Source organism: Lampris incognitus, chromosome 2, assembly GCF_029633865.1.
Source record: "Lampris incognitus isolate fLamInc1 chromosome 2, fLamInc1.hap2, whole genome shotgun sequence".
Taxonomy (NCBI): domain Eukaryota; kingdom Metazoa; phylum Chordata; class Actinopteri; order Lampriformes; family Lampridae; genus Lampris; species Lampris incognitus.
In genome coordinates this window covers 89,290,097-89,317,272 of record NC_079212.1, presented here as the reverse complement: position 1 = coordinate 89,317,272, position 27,176 = coordinate 89,290,097, and the positions used below count along the sequence as shown (strand labels likewise).

The 27,176-nt window shown below is 48.1% G+C and overlaps 1 protein-coding gene across 1 annotated transcript in view; it reads left to right on the top strand.

Moving 5' to 3' along the window:
• Positions 1-27,176, top strand: part of col7a1 (collagen, type VII, alpha 1) — a 107,782-nt gene that overhangs the window by 20,285 nt on the left and 60,321 nt on the right. Inside the window, exons 16-47 of the mRNA XM_056300476.1 lie at positions 498-617; positions 1,457-1,723; positions 3,603-3,746; positions 7,477-7,608; positions 7,905-8,051; positions 8,194-8,331; positions 9,165-9,314; positions 9,431-9,567; positions 10,194-10,320; positions 11,321-11,464; positions 13,558-13,727; positions 14,197-14,235; positions 14,399-14,425; positions 14,550-14,594; positions 14,684-14,797; positions 16,514-16,585; positions 16,757-16,792; positions 16,900-16,953; positions 17,074-17,148; positions 18,994-19,107; positions 21,268-21,294; positions 21,400-21,453; positions 21,679-21,750; positions 21,921-21,980; positions 24,380-24,415; positions 24,500-24,544; positions 25,347-25,382; positions 25,469-25,513; positions 25,647-25,682; positions 25,818-25,853; positions 25,965-25,997; positions 26,137-26,208. Coding sequence (XP_056156451.1) covers positions 498-617; positions 1,457-1,723; positions 3,603-3,746; positions 7,477-7,608; positions 7,905-8,051; positions 8,194-8,331; positions 9,165-9,314; positions 9,431-9,567; positions 10,194-10,320; positions 11,321-11,464; positions 13,558-13,727; positions 14,197-14,235; positions 14,399-14,425; positions 14,550-14,594; positions 14,684-14,797; positions 16,514-16,585; positions 16,757-16,792; positions 16,900-16,953; positions 17,074-17,148; positions 18,994-19,107; positions 21,268-21,294; positions 21,400-21,453; positions 21,679-21,750; positions 21,921-21,980; positions 24,380-24,415; positions 24,500-24,544; positions 25,347-25,382; positions 25,469-25,513; positions 25,647-25,682; positions 25,818-25,853; positions 25,965-25,997; positions 26,137-26,208 — 2,804 coding nt within the window. The remainder of the gene's footprint in view (positions 1-497; positions 618-1,456; positions 1,724-3,602; positions 3,747-7,476; positions 7,609-7,904; positions 8,052-8,193; positions 8,332-9,164; positions 9,315-9,430; positions 9,568-10,193; positions 10,321-11,320; positions 11,465-13,557; positions 13,728-14,196; positions 14,236-14,398; positions 14,426-14,549; positions 14,595-14,683; positions 14,798-16,513; positions 16,586-16,756; positions 16,793-16,899; positions 16,954-17,073; positions 17,149-18,993; positions 19,108-21,267; positions 21,295-21,399; positions 21,454-21,678; positions 21,751-21,920; positions 21,981-24,379; positions 24,416-24,499; positions 24,545-25,346; positions 25,383-25,468; positions 25,514-25,646; positions 25,683-25,817; positions 25,854-25,964; positions 25,998-26,136; positions 26,209-27,176) is intronic.

Sequence of the window (27,176 nt, the reverse complement as noted above, 5' to 3'; positions counted from 1 at the left end):
GCCGTTCTTGCGACCCGCTCGTCATGTGGCTGGAAGGTTCGTATCCCAGACTCGCTGTAACCGGTCACAGCCAGAGCGTCCACGGGGTAAGGCATTCATTAGGCCACCCTTACCCGAGGGATAGTGGGTGTAGATCGGTGTAGTGTTCGGGGACTTGTCGTTCTCCAGCGACCCCTCTGGCCGACCCGGGCGCCTGCAGCCAAGCAACTGAAAGCATTCTCCCTACGCCTCCTTCGCGGCCTGAAGGTGATGCAATCCATGTGAGGCTTCAGTGTGTAAAATAGCAAGAGCAGCCGACACAAGTTTGAAGGAAGCTGGTGTTACGCCTATCTCCTTCCTGTGGAAACGTGAGCCAGGGGAGTTATTCGACAAAAGTTCCAGCCATATGCCATTGGGTTAATCGGGTGGGATAAGGGGAAAAACTAGAAATAAATTTTAAAAAAAAGTGTCACATACTGGGTTTTCTGACAAAAAGTGCCTTATGACCCTTATTTCAGAGCAAAGCAGAAGAGTAACTAACCTCAGAGTGACGAATGTCAATACCAAGAGGATTCGGATAGCCTGGACCGGCGTTGCCGGGGCAACAGCATACCAAGTTACATGGAGGCAAGGCAGCGGTAAGTGTTATTGATACTGTGGTTAGTGTGTAAGATTTTGGGATGTTTACTTAGACACTATATCTGTCCAAACTAGCTGCTATTTTATGTTATATACTACTTTGTCTCAGAGCCTTGGTTTGTAGTCCTGATGATGCACTGTGGTAGCAGCTTTTGAATCTGCTTTAAGTATGCAATGGGCTCTGTGCATAACTGTAGTCCACTGATTTCTGGTTTCTGCCGCAGCGGTCACACCAGTTTCCTGTTTGTTGGCATGTGCTATTGACGATGGCATATTTTTCGCGATGCGTGCAAGATTTACCATGGATAAATGTTATCGACATGCACAGAATTGTCGACCAACCTTCACTTGCACCTACCAGCAAACGGGTGAAACGTTTCAAGTTGCACATATCGAGTTACAGCCCCAATTATGAGGATGAGTACCCTCATCCTCATAATTGGGGCTGTAACTCGATATGATATAGGACTACAGTTATGCACGGAAGCCGTTGTTTTTACTGTCTAAAATTAGTGGTGTAGTTGAGGATGAAAACACCAAAATATACTTCACCCATCTTTTTATTTTCTGAATAGATCTTATCCATCCTTTTTAAGGCTGACTTCAATCTTCCTTTCACAAATTCATAATACACGTCAAAGTTAGCAGTTTCAAGCTATTGTAAGTTATAGAAAATCATATATTTCAATGGAAATATACATAAATTGCTGTTTTCCTGAAAATACTGATTATATTGGTTGTTGTTTGCCTAAGGATGATCACCAATCAAAATAGTATTCTATAAAACGGTATTTTATTTTAGCACATATTTTTTTAAAACCCTTGTCTGCTGTAATAGGAGCAGAGCAGTCCCGCCGTCTGGAGCCTTCAGCCTCGACCTTCACCATCGAGGCTCTGCAGCCAGACGAGGCCCTGATGATTGGCGTTGCAGCTGAGGTGGATCGACGTTTTGGGGAGGTAGTCACGATCTCTGCCAGGACTAATCCTCACTCAACATCTATCCTTGGCCTTCGCGTCGTTGATATCACATCTCAGAGGATACGGATCTCATGGTCATCCACCGCACGGGCAACAGGATACAGGGTTACTTGGCGTCGTGATGACGGTACGCATAGATTAGTATTTTACTAGTTCATCATTACCATGTTCCAGCGGAGAGTTCCAGTTAACTTGAAGGGATAGTTTGTTATCCTGGGTTTTTAGGGCGTGTCCTACTTACGCAGAGTTAAGCAAACTTGTGGATACCTTTTAAGTCTGTATAGGTTGAAGGCATGTTGAACAGTGAACTCAGCCTAGTTTAGCTCAATAGCTGGATGTGTAATGGCATCATTAGTAGCTCCTCTCAAAAGAAGGGAAATAAACCTTCCAACTTCATTTTGGCGGAGTGAATTCATGTTTGCAGCGGCCTCACCCAGTACCTGTGTGGGAAGATGGTGGCTCGAACTTACGTTTGCGGCGGCCTCACCCAGTACCGTCCATGCAGTGTCTTTGTCCACGTCTGCATCTAAGTTTGTGTCTTCGTTTGATGGCTGGGAGAGCTGGCGCTGGATTGGTTGGGAGAGCTTGGTCTGCTGCGTCCTGTGGGCCCAGGGACCATGGCCCTGCCTGGAGCTGTGCCCGAAGAGGAAACGCTGAGGGCGGTCTGACAGGATGTGGAAGCGGGGCAGGCTAAGCTAATTGCTAAGCCCATGCAGACCGGCAGTTCTGATAACACCGAGGGCAGTCTGGCGGCGGCCTCGCCTAGCCTTGACTATGTTTTAGTGTCGTCGTGTGGAGCGCAGGGAGATGTGTCGAAGGTGTCTGGCTGGTAGAGCTGCCGTTCGATCGGCTGAGGGAGCCTTGTCTGCTGTGTCTGGTGGGCCAGACAGAGGAAACACCGAGAGTCGTCTGACAGGATACAGAAGTGGAGCAGGCAAAGCTAACTGCATGCTAACTGCATGCAGACCAGCAGTTCCCACAGTCATCATGGCGTTCACTCTCTTGGACAATGAATTTTTCTTATTTGGATATGTTGCATATAGTATATGTGTTTTTGTAGGGGTTTTTTTTTTGTTGTTTTTGGATATATGTGTTCTTGTAGCTTGGATATGTGTTTTTTGTCTTTGTGTTGCACTGCTGTGGGATGGGAGAAATTATATTTCGCTTCATTTCATGTGTGCAGGTGCATGAAATGAAATGACAAATAAATGTTCCTGAGTCCTGATCATAGATGCATGGCTGGTCTAACAAGTCTACATGTTCTGACTGAGAGGATACTGTAATTTGATTTTTTTGTAAAAATATCGGCTAAGAAAAATTGTTAGTGCTAGGCTGACAAGTAAAACGCATTAACGTTTGGCTTGGAGAAGGTATAGTTTCCTTCTTCTGACAGGAGCTGCTCATGATCCCGGTAGATATTCAGCAATTGATGTAAATGAGGCTGAACGCTGTTCGACATACCTTAAAGCTACACGCACACAGACGTGAGGATGAGGACAACATATGGTAAAACCCTGGAAACCGAACTAAAATTGACCTGCCAGGGTGACAAGGTAACAAAACTACAAAAAAGATATATTTGGGTATCATGGTGGTTAGCACTGCTGCCTCACAGCAAGAAGGTCTTGGGTTCGAACCCCAGGCCGTCCCAGGTCCTTTCTGCGTGGAGTTTGCATGTTCTCCCCATGTCTGTGTGGGTTTCCTCCCACCATCAAAAAGACATGCATGTTAGGGTTAATACTGCTGCCTGTGCCCCTGAGCAAGGCAATGGAAAGAAGAACTGGAGTTGGTCCCCAGGTGCAGCAGCTGCTCACTGCTTCTATACAGTAGGATGATGCAGAGAACACATTTCATTATATGTATGTACAAGTGAAGCGTATTCTATTCTATTTCTAATCTATCTATAAAAGTGATTGAAATTTGGCTCACTAGCAGTTTAAAAGTATTAGCGTTAGGTGTGAATGTGCAAGCTTTACTGTTCTTGTTACTGTTTTGTCTTTGTGAAGGGGTGGAGGCCTCCAGGAATGTGCCTGCCAACATTACCTCCTACATCATTGATGGTCTGCAGGCAGATTCGGCTTACAGGGTGTCAGTGTCATCGCTGAGTGGCTCTCGGGAGGGAAGTCCTGCCACCCTGAAAATCAAGACAGGTGCCACGCTCACACGTTTGGAAGCATTTCACTGTTTTTTAACTGTTCTTGTGCAAGAATGCCTCTTTACCTGTCACACCAGACTGGAAACTTAGAGACCCTTGGATATATGTCAACTGATTGAACTGCATTAAAAGACTCTGGTCAGGTAGGGGCATCCAGGTAGCATAGTGGTCTATTCCATTGCCTACCAACATGGGGACCGCCAGTTCGAATCCCCTTGTTACCTCTGGCTTGGTCGGGCATCCCTACAGACACAACTGGCCGTGTCTGCTGGTGGGAAGCCGGATGTGGGTATGTGTCCTGGTCGCTGCATTATCGCCTCCTCTGTTCAGTCGGGGTGCCTGTTCAGGGGGAAGGGGAGACTGGGGGTAGTAGCGTGATCCTCCCGTGTGCTGCATCCTCCTGGTGAAACTCCTCACTGTCAGGTGAAAAGAAGCGGCTGGCGACTCCACATGTATTGGAGGAGGCATGTGGTAGTCTGCAGCCCTCCCCGTGTCGGCAGAGGGGGTGGAACAGCGACAGGGATGGCTCGTAAGAGTGGGGTAATGGGCCAAATACAATTGGGGAGAAAAGGGGGGGGGACCCTGGTCAGGTCAAGGTCAAGACCAGGATCAAGTCTGTGAATGTTCTCATTCATCCAGGTCATGGTTATCCAAAGGAATTGAATCGAGTGCAGCTGGACATGGTGTATATCCGTGAAGACGTTTCGCCTCTCATCCAAGAGGTTTCATCAGTTCGTGCCTTTCTGACTAGACCAAGCTAGTCTGACTGGCTGGTGATGAGACTCAGAAATTTATCCTCTTTGGAGTCGTTATCAGAGGTATTGATATGCGTGGCTTTTTTGTGTTCCGATGTTTAGCCACGTCCGTCGTTATCAGAGCTATTGATGTGCATGGCTCTTTGTGATCCGATGTTAAGCAGCGACGGTCTTTGGGGGTGTTAGTTTCAACTTCGTTAGTGCTCCATTCAGTGGTCATGAGTCGTTGGAGCCGTTAGTGAGCGACTGTTGTTCTTGGAGGCTAGGCTTCTTGAGTCTCCTGGGTAGAGATGAAAGGACGGCATTGTAAGTGGGAGATAGGTGGTGTCGCAGACCTCCTCCTCTGTTGAGGGATGGTTTTTCCAGTTTCGCATAGATGGCTTCCTTCACCCCTCTTTCAAAACATCTATCTTCCCTGTCCAAAATGTGTACGTTGCTGTCCTCGAAGGAATGTGTCTTCTTTAGGTGTAGATAAACTGCTGAGTCTTGTCCTGAGGAGTTTGGCCTTCTGTGTTGGGCCATCCGTTTGTGTAGTGGTTGTTTGGTTTCTCCTATGTATAGGTCAGTGCAATCCTCATTGCATTGTACAGCATACACCAGATTGCTTTTCCGGGTGTGTGGTACACGGTCTTTGGGATGAACCAATCTTTGTCGGAGTGTGTTGCTGGGTTTGAAATGTACCGGGATGCGGTGTTTGTTAAAAATTCTCCTGAGTTTCTCAGAGACCCCAGAAACATACGGGATGCCTATGTTTTTCCTTCTGTTCCTTTTCTCCTCATCGCTCACCCGGTTGGTCTTTTTGGAACATGTTGCAGTTTTCACAAAGGTCCAACTGGGGTAGCCGCAGGTTTTTAAAGCTCCCCTCAGGTGTTTGTGTTCTTCTCGTTGGGCCTGAGTGCTGCTGGGCACATTGTCAGCTCTGTGTTGCAGAGTTCTGATGACGCTCAGTTTGTGTTCCAGAGGGTGGTGTGAGTTGAAAAGTAGATATTGGTCTGTGTGTGTAGGTTTCCTGTAAACCTCAATGTGGAGGCTCCTGTCTTCCCCAATGTGGACGTCACAGTCCAAGAAGGGCAAACTGTTGTTCTTTACGTCTTCCCTTGTGAACTTAATGTTCTTGTCCACTGAGTTGATGTGTTTGGTAAACGCTTGCACCTCTTGTGTTTGGATTTTGACCCATGTGTCGTCCACGTATCTGAACCAGTGGCTCGGAGGTGTTCCTCTCAAGGACTTCAGGGCCCTGTGTTCTACCTCTTCCATATATAAGTTGGCCACAATGGGCGATACTGGTGAGCCAATTGCACAGCCGTGTTTCTGTCTGTAAAACTGGCCCCTAAATTGGAAATATGTAGTGTTCAGGCAAAGGTCCAGTAGTTGGCAAATCTGGTCTGGGCTGATGTTGGTCCTATCGTGGAGGGTGTCGTCCCGTAGCAAACGTTGCCTCACAGTTTCCAAGGCCTCCATGGTGCTCCACTGAATGGAGCACTAACGAAGTCGAAACTAACACCCCCAACGACCGTCGCTGCTTAACATCGGATCACAAAGAGCCATGCAAATCAATAGCTCTGATAACGACGGGCGTGGCTAAACATCGGAACACATAAGAGCCACGCATATCAATACCTCTGATAACGACTCCAAAGAGGATAAATGTCTGAGTTTCATCACCAGCCAGTCAGACTAGCTTGGTCTAGTCAGAAAGGCACGAACTGATGAAGCCTCTTGGATGAGAGGCGAAACGTCTTCACGGATATATACCAAGTCCAGTTGCACTTGATTCAATTCCTTTGGATGACCAGGATCAAGTCATACCAAGAAAAATTCTAAAATTCTGATCTTGTTGCCTCTGCCTCACTCATTGCCCATAGACGCATTCTGTTACAGTGGAAAAGCCCAAATCCACCTTCCACTACCTCCCGGTTAAATCCACCTCCCACTACCTCCTGGTTAACTCCACCTTCCACTACCTCCAGGTTAAATCCACCTTCCACTATCTCCCAGTTAAATCCACCTTCCACTACCTCCTGGGTTAACTCCACCTTCCACTACCTCCTGGTTAAATCCACCTTCCACAACCTCCTGGTTAAATCCACCTTCCACAACCTCCTGGTTAACTCCACCTTCCACTACCTCCTGGTTAACTCCACCTTCCACGACCTCCTGGTTAAAGGATTTAATGTCATTTCTCCTGTTAAAGTATTCCTTAAGAGGCTCAGCTGCTAAGCTCTACAGAAGATGGCAGCCTGTTATCTCATATGTAAATTATCTTCCCTCTCCATGAATCTATTCCTTGGTTTGAGCATCCCGAGCATCCTGTTTATTGCACTGACCTCCCTATTTTATTTTATTCCATTTTATCAACTCTGTGTGTGTATGTGTGTTATTTACTTATTCAGTTCTCTATGTGCATTATATTTTCTTCTTTCTTCCGTTTTCCTTGAGAATTTGGGATGGATGGGTGGGGGGGGGGGCAAGGTGCTGTTGCAGTTCTCTGTTCTAACACACCGAGAAAAAAAAGGGGGGAAATGCTGTGACGCACTGATCTGTTCTTGATCAAGCTCATTCCATATGTAACGCTTGTTGCTCCATGTTTGGAGTGAAAGGCTTGTTTTACCTCTTTCAAACCTGCGTGGCCCCGGGTGTCAGGGGTGGCGTGTCATCTGTCATGTCATGCCCACTGTGTCAGACGACGACCGCTCCTGCGACATGTCACTACACTACACGAGGCTGTGTGTGAATTCTCTTACACGAGACGGACCGTGACTAGCATGCGGTTATATTCTCTGTTTGTGAGCTTGGGGTATGAGCAGCAAGTATTTGGGGGAGTTCTGAGAGGAACAAGTATTTGGGGGAGTTCTGGGTGGAACGCCGCCATGTGCAGTAAAACAGTTTAGACTGGAAGAGTGATGTTTTTTGCTTGTGAATATGCTGCTTAGATCACGTGGAGTGAGCTGTTGTTTTTTCTCTCTGCAGAGTCTGACCAGTTGGTGGTTGGAACAGTGACATCCCTGCAAGTCCAGGAGTCTCGGGGGGAGGTGGTGAGGGTGACCTGGGTCGGGGTGCAGGGAGCAACGGCCTATCGTGTGATTTGGAAGCGGACAGATGGTAGGAATCTTGCAGAGGGTGATGGATTTAATAAAAATAACTTTGGGTTGTAATTGCCTTTTCCTGTTTTGCATTGAAGTCCTTTGTTGTGTCTTATTGATTTGTTACAGCACTGTCTGGTTATAGATTTTATCCTTTTTAAACTTTTGTCTCTAGATGTTCCTTCATTGTGACATAAAACCATCCATATACAGTTTTAATGTCTTATGCATGCCGTGTCAAAGTTTGAACCCGGTAGAAAATATGATAACTGACAGCATTATAACGTGGGGTGTAATGCATGTATGCTCCTATAGGAGGCGAGGAGAGGAGTCAGGTGGTGGGGGGAGATGTGACGGCAGTGGATTTAGACCAGTTGGACCCCGGCGCTCAGTACGAGGTCCAGGTGATGGCTTTAGTGCAGAACAGAGAGGGGGCTCCCGTGTCTGTCAGAGTCACCACACGTGAGTACTTTCTCCCGCTTTCAGGCGCCTGTCTGGTGTGGCTAATTAATGACGTGCAGAAACAGCTGTCAACCCATGCACAGTTTGTGTGTTTGCACGCATCTGTACAAGTTTTCTGATGCTTTTTGTATTGTTTACACAGCCGGGGTCTACCCCCCTACTCCCTCAAAGCCTGGCACCAGACTGCGAGTAGCGGAGATTACCCAGAATTCTGTGCTGCTGGGCTGGGCTCCACTGTCCGGTGCCACCGGATATATACTACGCTGGGGAGAAGAGAGAGGTGAGGAACGTCTTTCGACACAACAGCCTCATCTTGCCCTCAACAGTATCTGTGCCCCATCACTGAACGTTATGTAGGGTCGGCAGGGCAAGTGCAGTCAGGATGCTTCCCCCAGACCTGTTCAGCCTCAGCCACAAATTCACCTTACACTAATCACAATTAATACTGAAGGGGCATCCGGGTGGCATGGCGGTCTATTCCATTGCCTACCAACATGGGGATCACTGGTTTGAATCCCTGTGTTACCTCCGGCTTGGTCGGGCATCCCTACAGACACAACTGGCCGTGTCTGTGGGTGGGAAGCCGGATGTGGGTATGTGTCCTGATCGCTGCACTCAAAGCGCCTGTTCGGGGGGGAGGGGGAACTGGGGGGAATAGCGTGATCCTCCCACGTGCTACGTCCCTCTGGTGAAACTCCTCACTGTCAGGTGAAAAGAAGTGGCTGGTGACTCTACATGTATTGGAGGAGGTATGCGGTAGTCTGCAGCCCTCCCCGGATCGGCAGATGGGGTGAAGCAGTGATTGGGACGGCTCAGAAGAGTGGGGTAATTGGCCAAGTACAGTTGGGGAGAAAATGGGGGGAAATCCCAAAAAAATATACAATTACTACTGAAAAGCGGTCCATTAAACTTGAGAAAAACAGTTTGTGCTGTAATGTATTTATTGACTGCTTCTCATTCATTTCCACCATTTTTTAAATATAGTGCACTTTAGGGCCAGTCAGTATGTACCTTTATTAGCGGATCCATTCATCACCAGAGCTCATATTGCCATTCAAATGCAATATTCAAAATCTGACTGCTTTGTTGACTGAGCTATTTATATTGTTCCAGACACTGGCCGAGGCCAGTCTATCACACTTCCCCCCTCGTCCAGCTCCTACCGGGTGACGGGGTTGCGTCTGGGCCTCCGCTATCGTTTCAACCTGCAGCCCACCTTCGACAGTGGGCTGGGAGTGGAGACCGCCGTGGAAGAGCGCACCGGTAATGACACCCAACACCCAACACCCAACATCCACTCATCCACCTTACCCTCTGTTCCCCAGAAAGATCCTCTCTATACTCACACCTCACAAACTCCTCCCTCCCTCTCTCTGCAGTGTGTGTGGGCAGTCGCCTGGACGTGGTGTTTCTTGTCCCGGCCTCTCTGGACCGGACGAGCCTGGCCGAACCTGTGCGCGCCCTCCTAACCAGTGCAGCCGGGTCGCTAACTACTGTTGGACCCCGTGACTCACAGGTAAATAAGTGGAAGATGGGGGCGTAACGGTCTAGTCTGTTGCCTACCAACATGGGGATCGGCAGGTCGAATCCCCGTGTTGCCTCTGGCTTGGTCGGGTGTCTCTACAGACACAATTGGCCATGTCTGCGGGGGAAGCCAGGTGTGGGTATATGTCGTGGTCGCTGCACTAGCGCCTCCTCCAGTCAGTCGGGGCGCTTGTTCAAGGGGGGAGGGGGAACGGGGGGGAATAGTGTGATCTTCCCACGCGCTACGTCCCCCTAGTGAGACTCCTCACTGTCAGGTGAAAAGAAGTAGCTGGCGACTCCACATGTATGGGAGGAGGCATGTGGTAGTCTGCAGCCCTCCCCGGATTGGCAGATGGGGTGGAGCAGTGACCGAGACAGCTCGGAAGAGTGGGGTAAATGGCTGGATACAATTGTGGAGGAAAAGGGGGGGGAACCCCCCCTCCCAAAAAAAAGAAAAAGAAAAAAAGTGGAAGATGAGTCATGAGACACGGAGGGCAGAATCAGACAGATCTTGTTCAGAGTGTCCTGTAGCATGGTGCCTCTTTGTCTGTGGGTTTTATTGTATGGACTAGCTAGACTTGTCATGGTAACCACTGCTGTATCTCCTGTCCCCCTCAGGTGGGAGTTGTAGTTTATAGCTCCAGACCCAAAGTTTGGTTCCTGCTAAATCGACATAGCAATTCTGCGACACTACTCCAAGAGATCCAGTCAACTCCCTTCGATGACAACCCGGGCAATAACATAGGTGAGGGCTCGACTGAGTCTGTAGGTAGAAAGAGAGGGAAAACAAGTTCTGACCATAGCCAGTCATGTTACTACGTTCACTTATCAGCTATTTTGAATTTCATTGAATCATATTACACAATAATGGTGATGTCACTGACATATCTTACCAATGGGTTTTAAAGGTAATGTATCAACAGCTTGAGTGACAGAGGACAATAAAGATATATGTATTGTCACGCTGAGCAATTCAAATTCAAATATAAATGATTGAAATTATTTTGAAATAATGATTCAAATTATTTTGTTGGCACGGTGGTGCAGTGGTTAGCGTGGTTGCCTCACAGCAGGAAGGTCTTGGGTTCGAGCCTCAAGGTAGTCCAACCTTTGGGGTCATCCCGGGTCGTCCTCTGTGTGGGGTTTGCATGTTCTCCCCGTGTCTGTGTGGGTTCCTCCGGGTGCTCCGGTTTCCTCCCACAGTCCAAAGACATGTATGTCAGGTGAATGGGCCGTACTAAATTGTCCCTAGGTGTGAGAGTGTGTGTGTGTGTGTGGGTGGGTTGGGGGGGGCCTGGGTTGGCCTGGCGGCCTGTCCAGAGTGTCTCCCCACCTGCTGCCCAATGACTGCTGGGATAGGCTCCAACATCCCCGCGACCCTGAGAGCAGGATAAGTGGTTCGGATAATGACTGGATGGATGGATGGATGGAGCTTAAAAAGGCAGGACAAGAAAGCTACAACATCAGCACTGGTCATAGTGGGCAGTCTACTTAAATGGGATATGCAACTCGCATGTCCTGATTTCTGCAAGTGAGATGTTCTCAGATCAACATTTGATATTCTGACCTTGGGCACAACACAAACCTTAACCCTGATCCTAACCTTATTTTTAACGTGACTCTTAATAGATAAATGTTATAACATCCCAGGGTGTTGATCTGAAAACATCTGCCACTTGAAGACAAGAGGATCCATCTCTTTTGTTTCCGACTGTAGTTCTGAAGCTCTCTGCCTCCCTCTTCAGGCCAGGCACTGACGTTCACCAGACAGTACCTCCTCGCTACCTCGGCTGGACGGAGACCCAGGGTGCCGGGTGCTGTGGTCATCATCGCTGACAGCAAGTCTTCTGACAACATTACTGGCCCAGCCAGTAACATCAGAGCTTCAGGTGTGCTCAAGCTGACCATTCAATAGGCACATCATCCTACTTTTGGAAAAAAAAAAACTTGGATCCAGTAAGGCAGTGGTACTCTATCATGTGCCACGAAGCGGGCCATATCTGTATGTAGGTTTTCATTCCAACCCAACACTACACTAGGTGATCTCACTGGTTAATGCACCTTCAGCCACACAGGAGAGGACTATTTTGTGAAATCACCTGGTGTGGTGTTGGAGAGAAAAGTACATACATGTACTATGGCCCTCCATGGCACATTACCCATTATCGCTGCAGTAAGGGTTGCAAATAATTGAGGTTTAACTTCCTGCCACTTAAGCTTAACAGGTGGGTTTGGGTCACTACATAGTTTCATGTAACTTGTCAATCACAAAATCATTCACTGTTATTTTCTCAAGTATTGTCACGCTGGGAGCAGGAACTGAGGGCCCAAACGCAGACAGCAGAGAGAGGCTAGGATAGAGCAGCGATTTAATGGTCAAAAGTCCAAAATAACAGGCAAGGTACGAACATCAAGGAAGGATCGAGGACAAGACATTGAGCACCAGGTGAATACTATAACAACCCGACGAAGAGACAGGGCAGCCCAGGGGATATAACTGCTGGGGAGCCAATCAGGGAATCGGGAACAGGTGGTGAGCAAAGCAGGAGCAGGAACAGAAATGGTGGCGCATCCAGGTGGTGTAGGGGTCTAGTCTGTTGCCTACCAACATGGGGATCGGCAGGTCGAATCCCCGTGTTGCCTCTGGCTTGGTCAGGTGTCTCTACAGACACAATTGGCCATGTCTGCGGGGGAAGCCAGGTGTGGGTATGTGTCCTGGTCGCTGCACTAGCGCCTCCTTCAGTCGGTCGGGGCGCTTGTTCAAGGGGGGAGGGGGAACGGGGGGGAATAGCGTGATCTTCCCACGTGCTGCGTCCCCCTGGTGAAACTCCTCACTGTCAGGTGAAAAGAAGTAGCTGGCGATTTCCCATGTATGGGAGGAGGCATGTGGTAGTCTGCAGCCCTCACGGATCGGCAGAGGGGGGTGGAGCAGCGACCAGCACGGCTCGGGAGAGTGGGGTAATTGGACGGGTACAATTGTGGAGGAATAAACGGGGTAAAATCCAATTAAAAAAGAAAAACAAGAAATGGCAGGCCAGTCGGAATGGGGAACAGGTGAACAAAGCAGGAGCAGAAATGGCCAGACCGGCGAGCCTTCAAAACAAAACAGGAAACCCAGATAACATAACCCTACTCCAGGCAGCTAAATGTTGGAGTAAAATCTATAAGATCTTTAAATAAATTATAATATAATATTGATAGGCTAGATCAACTTGGTAGACACAATAAAATGATAAGATAAAAAGAAAAAAAACTACAGAGAATTCAGTAGTGGAATTGCGGAGGGAGTGAATGATTTAGAATAACGGTTAGGTTTACAAGCAGGTAAAACATAGACCAGGCCCTTCACTGCGCTGAGGGCCTAGTCCAGAGTTTCCGAAGGTCCGAACCCCGCACGAAAGAGGAGCTCAAGTCCCTCCAAGCTAAAGATGCGGATGAGAAGGAGACAGCTGCGTGCTCTGCCACAGCCATGGAGGAAGACTCCCCAGCCTCTTCGTCCTCCCTGTCCCTGCTTGGCGAGGGCTCCTCAGGGGATAACGACGTCCAAAAGCTGGGTCCCAATGAGGTGTCGGTAGACATCGCAGTGCGGCGAGTTTATGGACGGCTGCTGTCCAACGAGAAGATTGAAGCTGCCTTCCTCAGCGCGCCGGTCTACCTTTCACTCAATGTGGAGTGTGACCTCACATACCACAGCGTGTACTCATGAGACCCCACTCCTGGTACCATGTTTTGTTTGTTTTAAAATGCAAGACTATGTCCAGAAGAAGCCACAACGCTTGCCGCTTTCTGGAGGATTTGTTGGTTGCAAAAAAAAAAAAAATCAGATCTTCATCTTTCAACTACACATTAGCCTCAGCCATGTAGTGACAGCACCAGACATGGGCATCACGTACTGTTTGTCATCACATCTGCTTCCACTGTAGACTTCTGTATAGTACACGAGTAAGTTTTATAACATATATTTTTTCCATGGCCCTGTCAGGAGTGACTTTATTGGCAGTCGGTATCGGACGGGCGGATTCTGAGGTGCTGCGCCGGGTGGTCACAGATGGTAGCACCCAGAACCTGCTGTATTGCCGTGATGCTGCACAGCTGGCCTCCGTGCATGCCGACCTGGCAGACCTGCTGTGTGGCCTCGCCAGGATCCCAGAGGTGGGTGAAGAGGAGAGGGCCGCTTAATCCAAAAAGCTACGGAGAACATTATCAGGGTCTCGGTTGTAATTGAACAGTTGTTCAGGAGTTGTTCTTTTAAGGCGTGAAAGAGTTATGGGAAAATGCTGTGCACTCAAGCAGTTTTGGAAATCTGCCCGAGGACTTGTTCATAATTTTCCGCTCGGGTGCAGGGAGATCGTAATATGTTTGAAGAATTAATAATCGAAATTACATGTTTTTTTCTCAGTGGCATCTGCTAATAATGGAAACAAGACCCGGGGCTGTAAAAAATAGCTTTTCAACAAAGTAGAGTAATATTTGGATGCTTTTGCTTATACATTGCACCATAAGTCACTTAGCAGTAATGGATATGTCATGGGATTAGCAAAATAAAAGAGGACATTCAGAAAAAGAGTGCTGCAGTTTTCTAAATGACCAGCGCCTCATGACTCTGTTCTGGTTTTTGCAGATAACTCCAGGGCCAGAGTGTCGCGTGCAGTGCCCTCGGGTTAGTTGATCCACATCACAGCCGTCAGTCATCATTGTGCTTGCACTTTGGTATCTGACAGCCAGTCGGACACAAACAAATGTGAAACTTTCTCCCCTCTTTTCTTTCACCACTTTCTTCATCTCTTTGCTAAATATTGGGTGGTCTCTCCCATTTCCCGCAGGGCGAGAAGGGGGAACAAGGAGAGAAGGTACAGTACAAGTCGCTTTGTCTCTCTGGTGCATTTCTTCTGTCTTGTGGTAATCTATGGGAAGTTGTGGCATGTCTACAGGGGGGTTGGTTTGTTCTGATCTGATCTGTCTTTGGCCCTGCAGGGTGAAAGAGGTAGAGACGGTGTAGATGGACGCAAGGGAGAGCCTGTGAGTCATCTACCCGGTGGTTTCAGTTTGTACTATAGTAATGTAGCAATATGTGGTTTAACGTGTGTGTGTGTCTGTGTCTGTCGTAGGGTCGCGATGGTTTGGCTGGAAGGGAGGGCCCCAGAGGCCCTGAAGGTCGCCAGGGCCCACCAGGCCGCAGTGAGGGCCCCTCGACAGGGCTCCGAGGAGAGAAGGGGGAGAGGGTGAGTGTATTGTGGTGAAGGCCATCACCTGGTGCTAACATGCAATCTGTTTCTGGATGCATTACCAAGGGAGAGAAATATCTAAACACGATGGCCTGGCGGCCTGTCCAGGGTGTCTCCCCGCCTGCCGCCCAATGACTGCTGGAATAGGCTTCAGCGACCCTGAGAGCAGGATAAGCGGTTCAGATAATGGATGGATGGATAATGCATTGTGATTAGAATGTGATCGGATCTGACAGACCACCTCTACAGGTAGTCCGGCTCTGGATCTCAGCAAGACATACCTTGCTTTGTGTTAATACAATCCGTATAGCACGTTTGCATAGGTAAAAAGTTCAGCTAGGCGTCAGACATAGTGAGCCAGAGATGTCATTCCCATTTCCAGTGGTAAAACATATTCATATCTGGTCCTTGTATAACCAAAGTGAGAGCTGTGTCCGTATTATCGGCATGAAGTCAATCACGTTTTTGGTGGGTGTTGGACTCCGCCAAGGTTGTCCCTTGTCTCCGATTCTGTTTATGATATTCATGGAGGATCTCAAGGCAAAGCCAAGGTGAGGAGTGTGTCCGTTTTGGGAACCTCAGAATTACATCTCTTCTCTTCACAGATGATGTGGTTTTGTTGGCTTCATCAGAACGCGACCTCCAACATGCACTGGGGTGGTTTGCAGCTGATTGTGAAATGGCTGGGATGAGAGTCAGCACCTCCAAGTCTGAGGCCGTGGTTCTCTACCGGAAAATGTTGGATTGCTCACTCTAGGTTGGGGATGAGTTGTTGCCTCAAGTGAAGGAGTTCAAGTATCTTGGGGTCTTGTTCATGAGTGAGGGTAGGATGGAGCGGGAGATAAACAGGTGTATTGGTGCAGCATCAGCAGTAATGTGGATGTTGTACTGGACCATTGTGGTGAAGAGGGAGCTGAGGCGGAAGGTAAAGCTCTCAATTTACCAGTCAATCTTCGTTCCAACCCTCACCTATGGTCATGAGCTTTGGGTAGTGACTGAAAGGGTGAGATCGTGGATACAAGCGGCTGAAATGAGTTTCCCCCGTAGGGTGTCTGGGCTCAGCCTTAGAGATAGGGTGAGGAGCTCAGACATCTGGAGGGAGCTTGGAGTAGAGCCGCTGCTCCTTCACGTCAAAAGGAGCCAGTTGAGATGGTTCGGGCATCTGATTAGGATGCCTCCTGGGCACCTTCCTTTGGAGGTTTTCCGGGCACGTCCAACCTGGAGGAGACTCCGGGGTCGACCCAGAACTCGCTGGAGGGACTACATGTCCAATCTGGCCTGGGAACCCCTTGGGATCCCCCAGGAAGAGCTGGAGGGCATTGCTGGGTGGGGAGAGGGATGTCTGGAGTGCTTTACTTAGCTTGCTGCCACTGCGACCCGACCCTGGAGAAGCGGCTGAAGGTTTCCATTAAACTCAGATTCACCTGACTTTGGCATGAACCACTCATGACAGCCTTCACAGCAGTTGCAAACACAAATACTATAACTCTTAATGAAAGTAGACAAACTGGTCATCTTCTCTTCCACTTATGCACATTGTACACATATGCAACAAAATTGCATATATAAATACCAGGTATAAATGCAAAGGGCATGGTTAGATTGCTCATTATCAAGATAACACATTCAGATCCAGTTCACGTGATGATACTCGGTGCAACTGGAATCTAAAGACTAGAGCGTAGTTTCATATGCTGTCTGTTCATTGTTCAGGGTTTTCCTGGTCTGGATGGGAGCTCAGGTTTGCCAGGACGACCAGGGCCTCCTGGAGCAGGTGGTGTACCAGTGAGTAGAAGGACCAAAGCCAGTAGGCCAACTGCTGGCTTTGGAGTCAAACCCACACTATTTATACACATACTGTAGCTTGTATAAATGCAACCAAGATTGTAAGATGAAAGTTAGATGACTATTTTACACTGAGTAAAAAAGTCTCTAAATTGTCTCTGTGTCTTTCAGGGTACAGCAGGCCTACCTGGAGTCAGAGGAGACCCGGTGAGATACCTTCAGTAGTGTGATGTAATCTACATGTTTATATCTGGATAGTGAAGCACAGCAGTTTTTGGATGAGTCCGTTAAGAACTGCTTTTCCATTGTTCTAGGGTGAACCTGGTGTTACGGGCACACAAGGGCCACAGGGTAGCAAAGGGGAAAAGGTGAGTGGGGTTGTTATTTCTCTGTTTATCTGTATTGACATTGGACATGCTTTTGGTTGGTGTGTGTGTGTGTGTGTGTGTGTGTGTCCTTTTTTTCATCCTGGCTTGTTGCTATTTTAGGGCGAGCCAGGCACAGTTGTACCAGGAGGGGGTCTTCCAGGGAGGAAAGGAGAACCAGGGATCCCAGGAATACCGGTAAGAGACAAGCTTTTGGTTCATCTCAAGGTCTCTTTGACTAAGACACAACATAAATACTCCTCCAACAACCAAGATCAATATGTCTTGGTAAGGCTGTGGGGGAAAAAAATCGTTCTCAGACCTAATTTTTTTTCTAAATTTGTGTTGGTCAGCTCCTGAATGTGGTTTATATGTTGTAGTGGGCATCCACCCTTCGGCCGCAGATATACTTGATTTTAAACACGCGTTCACGTAGACAAGCAGCTACATCGTGAACAGAATTGTTCACATACTTGCCCATGTACCTTGCGTGTTACAGGAGGATTCCACTAGAGGGCACACCAGAGAACTAAGGATATAAAGACACAAAACACGCTGTTGGTACCGCATGTCCCTGCACACTTAAAACATTTTTTGCCGTGGACGGACATAACGGTCTTGGTCTTTCTTTTAACTTTTTTTTGAGAACATTTTTTCAAACAATACATTTTGCAAACACAACACAAGTTTCTCAGGGAATGAATCTTCTTCAGTGCAATGTAATACAGACAAAAAATCAGAACACCCCCCCCCCCAAAAAAAAGAGAGAAAGAGATAGTATTGTAACGATCATGAATGAGTAGACTCGCTAGCCGGTTAGCTAACAGGTTGGACCTTTTAGTTGACTGGTTAGCGCAGTCGCCCGTGGTGCGGGAGACCTGGGTTCGCTTCCCGGCTGCGGCGGTTCCCGGTTGTACCCTGAATTCGCTACATTGGTGTCAGAAGTGGGATGGTGAGACTGCGAGGCCATCAGAGGCACGTGCGCCCAGAGGCGTGAGGGATATGCTGAAACGCTGGGGCACGCTTCCCGAAGGAGGCGGCTAGTGTAACCACCACGGATGACTAAGACTCACTAGCCCTTGGATAATGGATCAGACCTTTTAGTTGACTGGTTAGCGCAGGGCGACATGGGTTCGCGTCCCGGCTGCGGCGGTTCCCGGCTGCCCCCTGAATTCGCTACATTGGTGTCAGAAGTGGGATGGTGAGACCGTGAGGCCATTGGAAGCGCGTGCGCCCAGAGGCGTGAAGGAGTTGGTATGCTGAAGTGCGGGGATGTGCTTCCCGAAGGAGGGGGGTAGTGTAGCGACCATGAACGAACAGACTCACTAGCTGGTTGGCTAATGGGTCGGACCCTTTAGTTGACTGGTTAGCGCAGTCACCCGGGGTGCGGGAGACCTGGGTTCGCGTCCCAGCTGCGGTGGTTCCCAGCTGCCCTATGAATTTGCTACAGTATTCAGAGCCATTTAGATCCACGAGAGAAACATGCAAAAATACACTTGTTTCCATTTATCTTTTGCAGGTTTCCACATCAGCTTCTTAAATAGTACTGATCTCACACCAGCTGTTCTCACAGGCATGTTTGTCACTGTGCAGCGGCAATAAGACATCGTATAGATGTGGGTAATTGTGAGTCTATTGTCTTCAAAACTTTTCGCCATTGTTGTCGCTGCTGACATGCCTACTGACTCCATACTGCCCCCATCATTCTTGTGCGTGTTGCATCTTGCGGACACGTAGCGTTATTTTCTGAGGACGTGCGCAACCACCACTCCAAACTGATGCAGGATGCATAAGGCAGCCACATGCGCACTCATACACATAGTTAAAAAGTATACCTCCGGCCTTACACATACTTTCAGATACCCTCTCATTCCCTACCCCACTGCCTCTCAAGATACCCTTTCATTCAGATACCCTCTCATTCACTAGCCCACTACCTCTCAGGGGGTCTGGGTGCTGTAAGCTAGACGAGCAGAGTCATATGAAGTGTATGAAAACGACAGTGAAATGAGTACCAACAGCGCACTTTTTTTCTGTATTAAGGGTTCCCCAGGTCGGCCAGCTAATGATGGGGCCAAAGGGTTACCAGGAGTACCAGGGGCACCCGGACAAGACGGTCGCCCAGGAATACCAGGAACACCAGGGGTCTCCATCAAGGTTCACTTCCTCCTATACTGTACATCCAGACTGAGAAAACCTGGAAAAAAATTAGTGCTTCAACACAGAACAGGACAGGGTTCCCCCATTAGTTTCCCCAAGGTTATGTCATGTATGCCAAGCCAAGGGTCAAAATGTCTGTTTTTTTTTTTTGTTTTTTTTTAATTGCGGCAGTAAAAGTTTTATGTGCAGATGTTGTTGCTGCTATTATGATTATTATTATTATGATTATCGTTATTACTATCATTATTACTATCATTATTATTATTAGTAGTAGTAGTAGTGGTAGTACTAATAATTTAGGCCTGGGATTCTGAAAGGAGAAGGAGCTGGAAAGTAGTAGTAATAAACAGGAAAGGCGATAGCTTTAAAGAGAGATGAAATATGTCTCACCTGATTTCTGTGTCAGCTTTGGAAGGTCCAAGCAGAGTCCTGATCTGACAGAGTCTGCAAAATACTGAATCACTCACCAGACCGGTGTGATAAAAAAAGTAAAACATGAATCACATTCTTTCAGTCCGTTGTCTAACTAGGTTTTGGAGCTTTAACTGAGAATCTTCTACTATTACTACAACTACTTAATATGTATTTATATTTACTATTATATAACTAATTACTATTTTCAGCTGTTCCCGTGAGGGGGCGCCACAGCAGATCATCTGTTTCCATCTCCTTGTTCCATCTACTTGTTCCTAATCCTGTCCTTCTTCATCACTCCCAATGAAAATCTTATCATCTTCAACTCTGCCACCTCCAGCTCCACCTCCTGTCTGTTCATCAGTGCCACTGTCTCCAAACCATATAACATAGCTGGTCTCACAACCATCTTGTAAACCTTCCCTTTAATGCTTGCTGTTGCAAATCACTTCTGACACTCTTCTCCACCCACTCCACCCTGCCTGCACTCTCTTCTTCACCTCTCTCCTGCACTCCCTGTTAATTTGGACAGTTGACCCCAAGTATTTAAACTCATACGCCTTCGTCACCTCTACTCCTTGCATTCTCACCATTCCACTGTCCTCCCTCTCATTCACGCATATGTATCTCGTCTTGCTCCTACTGACTTTCATTCCTCTTCTCTCCACCTCTCCAGGCTCTCCTCCACCTGCACCCTACTCTCACTACAGATCACAAAGGCAAAGATTTTACACAGGAGGCCCTTCCTGACACAACTGAGAATACTCGGTTAAATTAAGTTACTCAGTACTCAGTTAAATTAAGTTACTCAGTACTTGGTTAAATTAAGTTACTCAGTACTTGGTTAAAGTAAGTTACTCAGTACTCAGTTAAACTAAGTTACTCAGTACTTGGGTGCACTGAATGTACTTGGTTAAGATAAATCAGAGAGGCTGCCTAAAGCCATTCCTCTAAAGTCAAACGTTACCATCCCTTCTCTGTCATTTGGTCTGATCCTGCCTTTAAGTCGGTTTCCTTGGCAACTGTCTCAGCTGGAGACACCATGATGCTCACTCACTGCAGCAGGGAGGTGTCCTCTCTATCTGTCAGGGAATCACCAGAGCAGTATCTGTGATTGTATACGTGCTGTATTCACATACCTACATATAGTAGTAAAGAAGAAGAAAATGGACATCATCCCTGTCTTTTGGATAAGTCTACAATCAAATAACCTTTACCCGAGGGCGTCTGGGTAGAGTAGCGGTCCATTCCGTTGCCTACCAACACGGGGATCGCCGGTTCGAATCCCCGTGTTGCCTCCGGCTTGGTCGGGCGTCCCTACAGACACAATTGGTCGTGTCTGCGGGCAGGAAGCTGGATGCGGGTATGTGTCCTGGTCGCTGCACTAGCGCCTCCTCTGGTCGGTCGGGGCGCCTGTTCGGGGGGGACTGGGGGGGAATAGCGTGATCCTCCCACGTGCTACGTCCCCCTGGTGAAACTACTCAGTGTCAGGTGAAGAGAAGAAGCTGGCAACTCCACATGTGTCGGAGGAGGCATGTGGTAGTCTGCAGCCCTCCCCAGATCAACAGAGTGGGGTAATTGGACAGGTACAATTGGGGGGGAGGGGGATCCCAGAAAAAACCAACTTTTCCTTTAAAACAAGGATCAACTAATATATGTGTTTTTTTTTAAATTTTCTCTGTATCCCTACTGTCTGGTTCTTTTCTCCTGTGTGTGTGTGTGTTTGTGTGTGTGTTTTTTCAGGGGGAGAAGGGCAGCGTGGGAGAAAGGGTGAGTCACGTCAGCAGCACTTTGTCCTCTCACAAAAAAAAAAAAAAAGTGTCCCGGGGAACCAGTAGACATAATGATCCTCGGCTCTTACCTCTCCATTGACAGGGGCCTCCAGGAGTCGGCAGCGGGGTGGCTGTGAAGGGCGACGCGGGCTCCCCGGTAAGCTTCGTGTCAATCATTGTGCTGACGTGTGGTTTTTTTGTTTTTGTTTTTTTGTTTTTTTTTTTTTTTGTTTTTTTTTTTGTGGTTGTCAGCGAAGTGCGCTTCTGTTGGTCCAGCAGATGAAGAAAGAGTGTGAGGTTGTGTGTTTGTCTGTACCCTCTGTGTGTGTGTGTGTGTGTGTGTGTGTTTGCATTAAATAATGTATATTCTTCTCATTATCAGGGTGCTTCAGGAACTCCAGGGCCCCAGGGCCCCAAGGGACTGACTGGACCGCAGGGTGCGAAGGGAGACAAGGTAAGGTGCAACATGGGTATATGGACATTAACCAGCTGTCAGCCGGTATGGTGCTGCTAGGCAGATGCATGCATTTTGTGTGTGTGTGTGTGTGTGTGTGTGTGTGTGTGTGTGTGTGTGTGTGTGTGTGTGTGTTTGTGTATGCAAATAGCTTGTGCCTGTTGTTACAGGGTGCCAGTGCAGAAGGGCTTGCTGGACCTCCTGGGAGAAAAGGGGATCCTGGGGACCGGGTAAGTTGGACGCACACTAACATTTCAGTGAAAATATGGTACATGCCAAGAAAACACACACACACACACACACACACACACACACACACATAAAAGCCAACAACACAGTCCACCCAGTGCAACAAAGTCCAAAAACTCCACCGTCCAGAAAACGGACGCCGGCCAGGATGACTGTCGGAACCGCCGGTCTGCATGGGCTAGCAGTTAGCTTAGCCTGCCCTGCTTCTGCATCCTGTCAGACCGTCCTCGGTGTCCCCTCTTTGGGCGCAGCTCCAGGCAGGGCCGTGGTCCTTGGGCCCATCGGATACAGCAGACCAGGCTCCCCCAGCTGATCCAAATCTAATGCCAGCTCTCCAGCCAGTGTGTGTGTGTGTGTGTGTGTGTGTATATATATATATAGCAGTTAGCTTATATATATATATATGTGTGTGTGTGTGTGTATGTGTGTGTGTGTATAGTCCAAATATATGCAAATATATACTGCAGCAAGCAGCCTGTGCCGGCGGGTCCAAGTTCAACTTGTACTGCATTAGTAATGATAAAAAGCAGTGTGACGAGATGATTAACATAATATGTTTGTATCTAAACAAACTAACAGAACCGCTAGTCTGAGTTACCTGTTAGTGTTGTCACGTCTCTCAGTGTTAATACACAACAGCGGAGCTTTTTCATCTTGTCTAATGTGACACCCTGTATTTGATAGGGATAGAGTGTATTTGAAGTGATGTACAAATTATTAAACACATTTTAATATATTCAGAAAAAGTGAACTCAAGTGACGTGAACTCGGGTGAACGAGTTCAGGTATCTCAGGGTCTTGTTCACGAGTGAGGGTAGGATGGAGCGGGAGATTGACGGGCGGGTTGGTGCAGCACCAGCAGTAATGCAGACGTTGTACCGGACCATTGTGGTGAAGAGGGAGCTGAGCCAATATAAATATATATGGTGGCACGGTGGTGCAGTGGTTAGCGCTGTCACCTCACAGCAAGAAGGTCCTGGGTTCGAACCCCAGGGGGGGGTAACCCAACCTTGGGGGTCGTCCCTGGTCGTCCTCTGTGTGGAGTTTGCATGTTCTCCCCGTGTCTGCGTGGGTTTCCTCCCACAGTCCAAACACATGTAGGTCAGGTGCATCGGCCGTATTAAATTGTCCGTAGGTGTGAATGTGTGTGTGTGTGTGTGTGTGTGTGTGTGTGTGTGTGTGTGTGTATGTGTGTGGGCAGCCCTCTGATGGATTGGCAGCCTGTCCAGGGTGTCTCCCCACCTGCCGCCCAATGCCTTCTGGGATAGACTGCAGCATCCCCGCGACCCTGAGAGCAGGATAAGCAGTTTGGATAATGGATGGATGTATGGTTATTTATATAGATACACACACACACACACACACACACACACACACACACGCACAAACCCACAAGACATGGTCAAAAGTATGTGGACACCTGAACATCTCACCTATATGTGCTTGTTAAATATGTCATTACAAAACCATGGGCATTAATATGGAGTTTGCCCCCCCCCCCTTTGCTGCTATAACAGCCTCCAGTCTTCTGGGAAGGCTTTCCACTAGCTTTTGGAACATGGCCGCAGTGATTCGCTCCCAGCCAGCCACAAGAGCATTAGTGGGGTCGGGCACTGGATGTTGGGGAGAAGGCCTGGCTCACAGTCTGGGCTCCAGTTCATCCCAAAGGTGTTGGACGGAGCTGAGGTTCAGAGTCTCTGCAAGCCAGTCAAGTTCTTCCACACTAAACTCGGCAAGCCATGTCTTCATGGACCTGACTTTGTACACGGGCACATTGTCATGCTGAAACAGGGAAGGGCCTGCCCCAGACTGTTGCCACAAAGTTGGAAGCACACAGTTCTCTAGAGTGTCTTTGTATGCTGTAGCATTAAGAGTTCCTTTTCCTTTGGCCAAGCCCAAACCATGAGAAACTGCCCCAGACCGTCATTCCTCCTCCACCAAACTTCACAGTTGGCACCATGCATTCGGGCAGGTAGCGTTCTCCTGTCACCCGCCAAACCCAGATTGGTCTGTCAGACTGCCAGATAGGGAAGCGTGATTCATCACCCCAATAAACGTGTTTCCACTGCTCCAGAATCCAATGGCGGTTTGCTTTACGCCGCTCCAGCCGAGGCTTGGCATCGCTCATGGTGATCCTTGGGCTTGTGTGCGGTTGCTTGGCCACGGAAACCCACTTCATGAAGCTAACGGCGAACATTTCTTGTGCTGACGTTGCTTCCAGAGGCAGTGTGTACCTCAGCAGTGAGTGTAGCAACTGAGGAAAGACGGTTTTTATGCGCTGCACTTCAGCACTCAGCGGTCCCGTTCTGGGAGCTTGTTTGTCCTACCTACCGCTTCACGACTATACGATTGCTCACCTTTTTTTTCCCATCTTTTTCAGGGTCCACGTGGGCCCATGGGAGAAACTGGCAGCAAGGTAAGTCGGAGCTAAATCACATCATTGGCCAGGTTTGAATCAGTGCGGCAGGGATGAACTCTGTCACCCTCTGTGATTGAACAGGGTGACCGAGGCCAGCCAGGCGAGACCGGATCACACGGAGACAGGGTGAGTCATGTACTGATATGAAATTCAGACTTGGGGTGTGTGTGTGTGGGGGGTGGGGGGTGGAGGGGGGGGGTGGTGAGTCTGTGTTTTGTTTCTATTTCCCATCTTACCCATCATCAATGGACTGTTGTAAGACCATAGAAAAATAATTTTCATAGTATTTCATAGTATGTGTGTCGTAGTATGTGCGACGGTGTTTGTATAGTAATGTGATGAACATTACTATACAGAGATTATAGCCATGTACTATAGGTATACTGCAGACACATTTCTGCTCTAGAGAAATACCACAGTATTTGTATATTAACATGAGAAAAACCATAGGAAATACTGTAATATGTGTAGTACTGATTGTAGTAATTGTATTGTAATGTGAAGGAAAAAAGGAACTACTTTTTAAGTTTTATCCCAGACAGCAAAGAATCTTTGGCCCAGATATGGCCCACATCTGCAGTGCTCTTACGGCTCACATTTGACCTTGAATGACGGCGTTGACTCAGGGTGAGTGTGGCTGCCTCGACTCAGCCACACTTGGGCCACATCTGGCCCACATAGTATGTGCTTTAACCCGAGTCAAGCCCAGTTCATTACATTTGGGCCATGTCTGGCCCACACAACACTTGCCGTAACTCAGATCAGGCCTGGCTTATGACATTTGGGCCACGTCTGGCCCAGACAACAGTTGCCAGTGCCGTAACTGAGCTGTAAGTACCAAAAGTGCCCCAGATTAGGCCCGAATGTCTGCTATCTGGGATGGTTTTAAAATAGTTCATTTATGAATTAAAAAAGTGTGTATTTGCAGGGGGAGAGGGGAGTGACCGGTGAAACTGGAGAAAAGGTGAGCACAGCAATGTTGTTAAGGTTTAGTCAGATGTAATCTGAATCAAGTTGTGTGCCGAGGTGTGATAATGTCATGTCTCTCAGGGGGATGCAGGAAGGCCAGGCCTCCAGGGAGTATCGGGGTTGAGGGTGAGTGTGACGTCCATTTTTAGGTGGAGCCAAGCAACCGTGTTGTCACTGTGTTTATTGTTTGATGCTTTGCTCCATAATCTGGACTGTTGTAGCTGCATAAATGATTCTCTGTCTGTGTGTGTGTTATCAGGGTTTGCCCGGGCCCAGTGGGCCACCGGGGGAAAAGGTGAGATTGATTACATCACTGTGTAATCATTTGAGAGAGTGGTTGATCGATATGAGCTTGACAAACATTTTATAGTCTGACACGGCGACTTCCGAAAACACTGATCCAGGAACAATCTGACCTTTCTGTTTCTAGGGAAGCGAGGGTGCACCAGGGGAACCCGGTAGAAGTGTGAGTTATCTGATAGAAAATTGCATGTGAGATAACATGCTATGATACAATATACTGCTCTGTCCACAAGCAAAGCATGTGTGATAACCCCGTGTCACTGTGCACATGCAGGGGCCGGGTCTTCCAGGAAAGAAAGGAGACCAGGTGGGTGGCTCATCTCTCCATACGTGCGACTTACCGTGTTTAAGCAGAGTCTGGCGTTCACAGTTCACGCCTCGCTCCTCACTGACCCGGTCTTCCCTCACTTTGATGGGCTGCCTCTTCCTCTGCTCTCTTCCTGCAGGGAGAGCGGGGTCTGCCTGGTCCCGAGGGACCCAGGGGAGAGAAGGGTGAGCCGGCGCAGAAAGGTGATAAGGTGAGTTGGTGCCCCGGGGTGAGTAGACGCTGTGGAGCAGTGGTTCAGTTGTTTTTTTCAGGTATTCCAGCCTCCAGTCAGGGAGCTTTTACACCTGGAACAACAGGAGTGAATGCAATAGAATACCTGGCAGAATACTGGTGGTAGCTGAGGACCTGACTGAGAACCACTGACTTATAGAGCGGAAGCCGTTCTTTAAATGCCTGTGAGACTTATAACATTCCCACGTGCCCTTTTCCTTGCTGCTTTCTTCTTTTTAAAAATGAAACACCTCGTGGACCTGGCTTCTGTCTCAATCACTCACAAACTGACATTTAGTCTCATATTTAGCTGCACCAGCTACACAGAATGGGAATGGTGGTGGGGGGGTGGTGAGTGAGTGCATCTATCCTATATGCTGTTAAAAGACGATGAAGATTTTCCTTTTTTTAATTAACATTATAATCCTCTTCGGTGAGAAATTTGCCAAAATGTGTATTTTCTGCACCCACGCCATTATTCTCTCTCACTTGGTGTTGCCCATGCGGTTTCATTTGAGGTAGGATTTCACAGAAACACCTCGACAGAGATGCATGTAGGCTATCACCTTTAAAAGTCAGTAAAATTTTTACTTTGCCATAGTAAAAAATGGAAGAAGAAAAAAAGAAGATGCAGAGGACAGGAAGAGATGGAAACGGATGATCCGCTGTGGTGACCCCTAACGGGAGCAGCTGAAAGTAGTAGTAGTAGTAGTAGTAAAAAATGACCCATCATGTATCAGAGGGGTTGGAAAGAGTTGTCAGTCTATTCTAACTGCATTCTTTGGTAGGTGCTGAGATTTCTGGCTTTCAAAACCTGCCTTTCGGCCTGGAATCTTTATTTCGGCAAACAAACCAGTAGAGGGCGCCCCGCCGCTTAGAAACCCAATGTTCTCGTCTCACTGTCCGTTTCAAATATCCAGTATGGAGAGGCCAGCTGTGTGACACAAC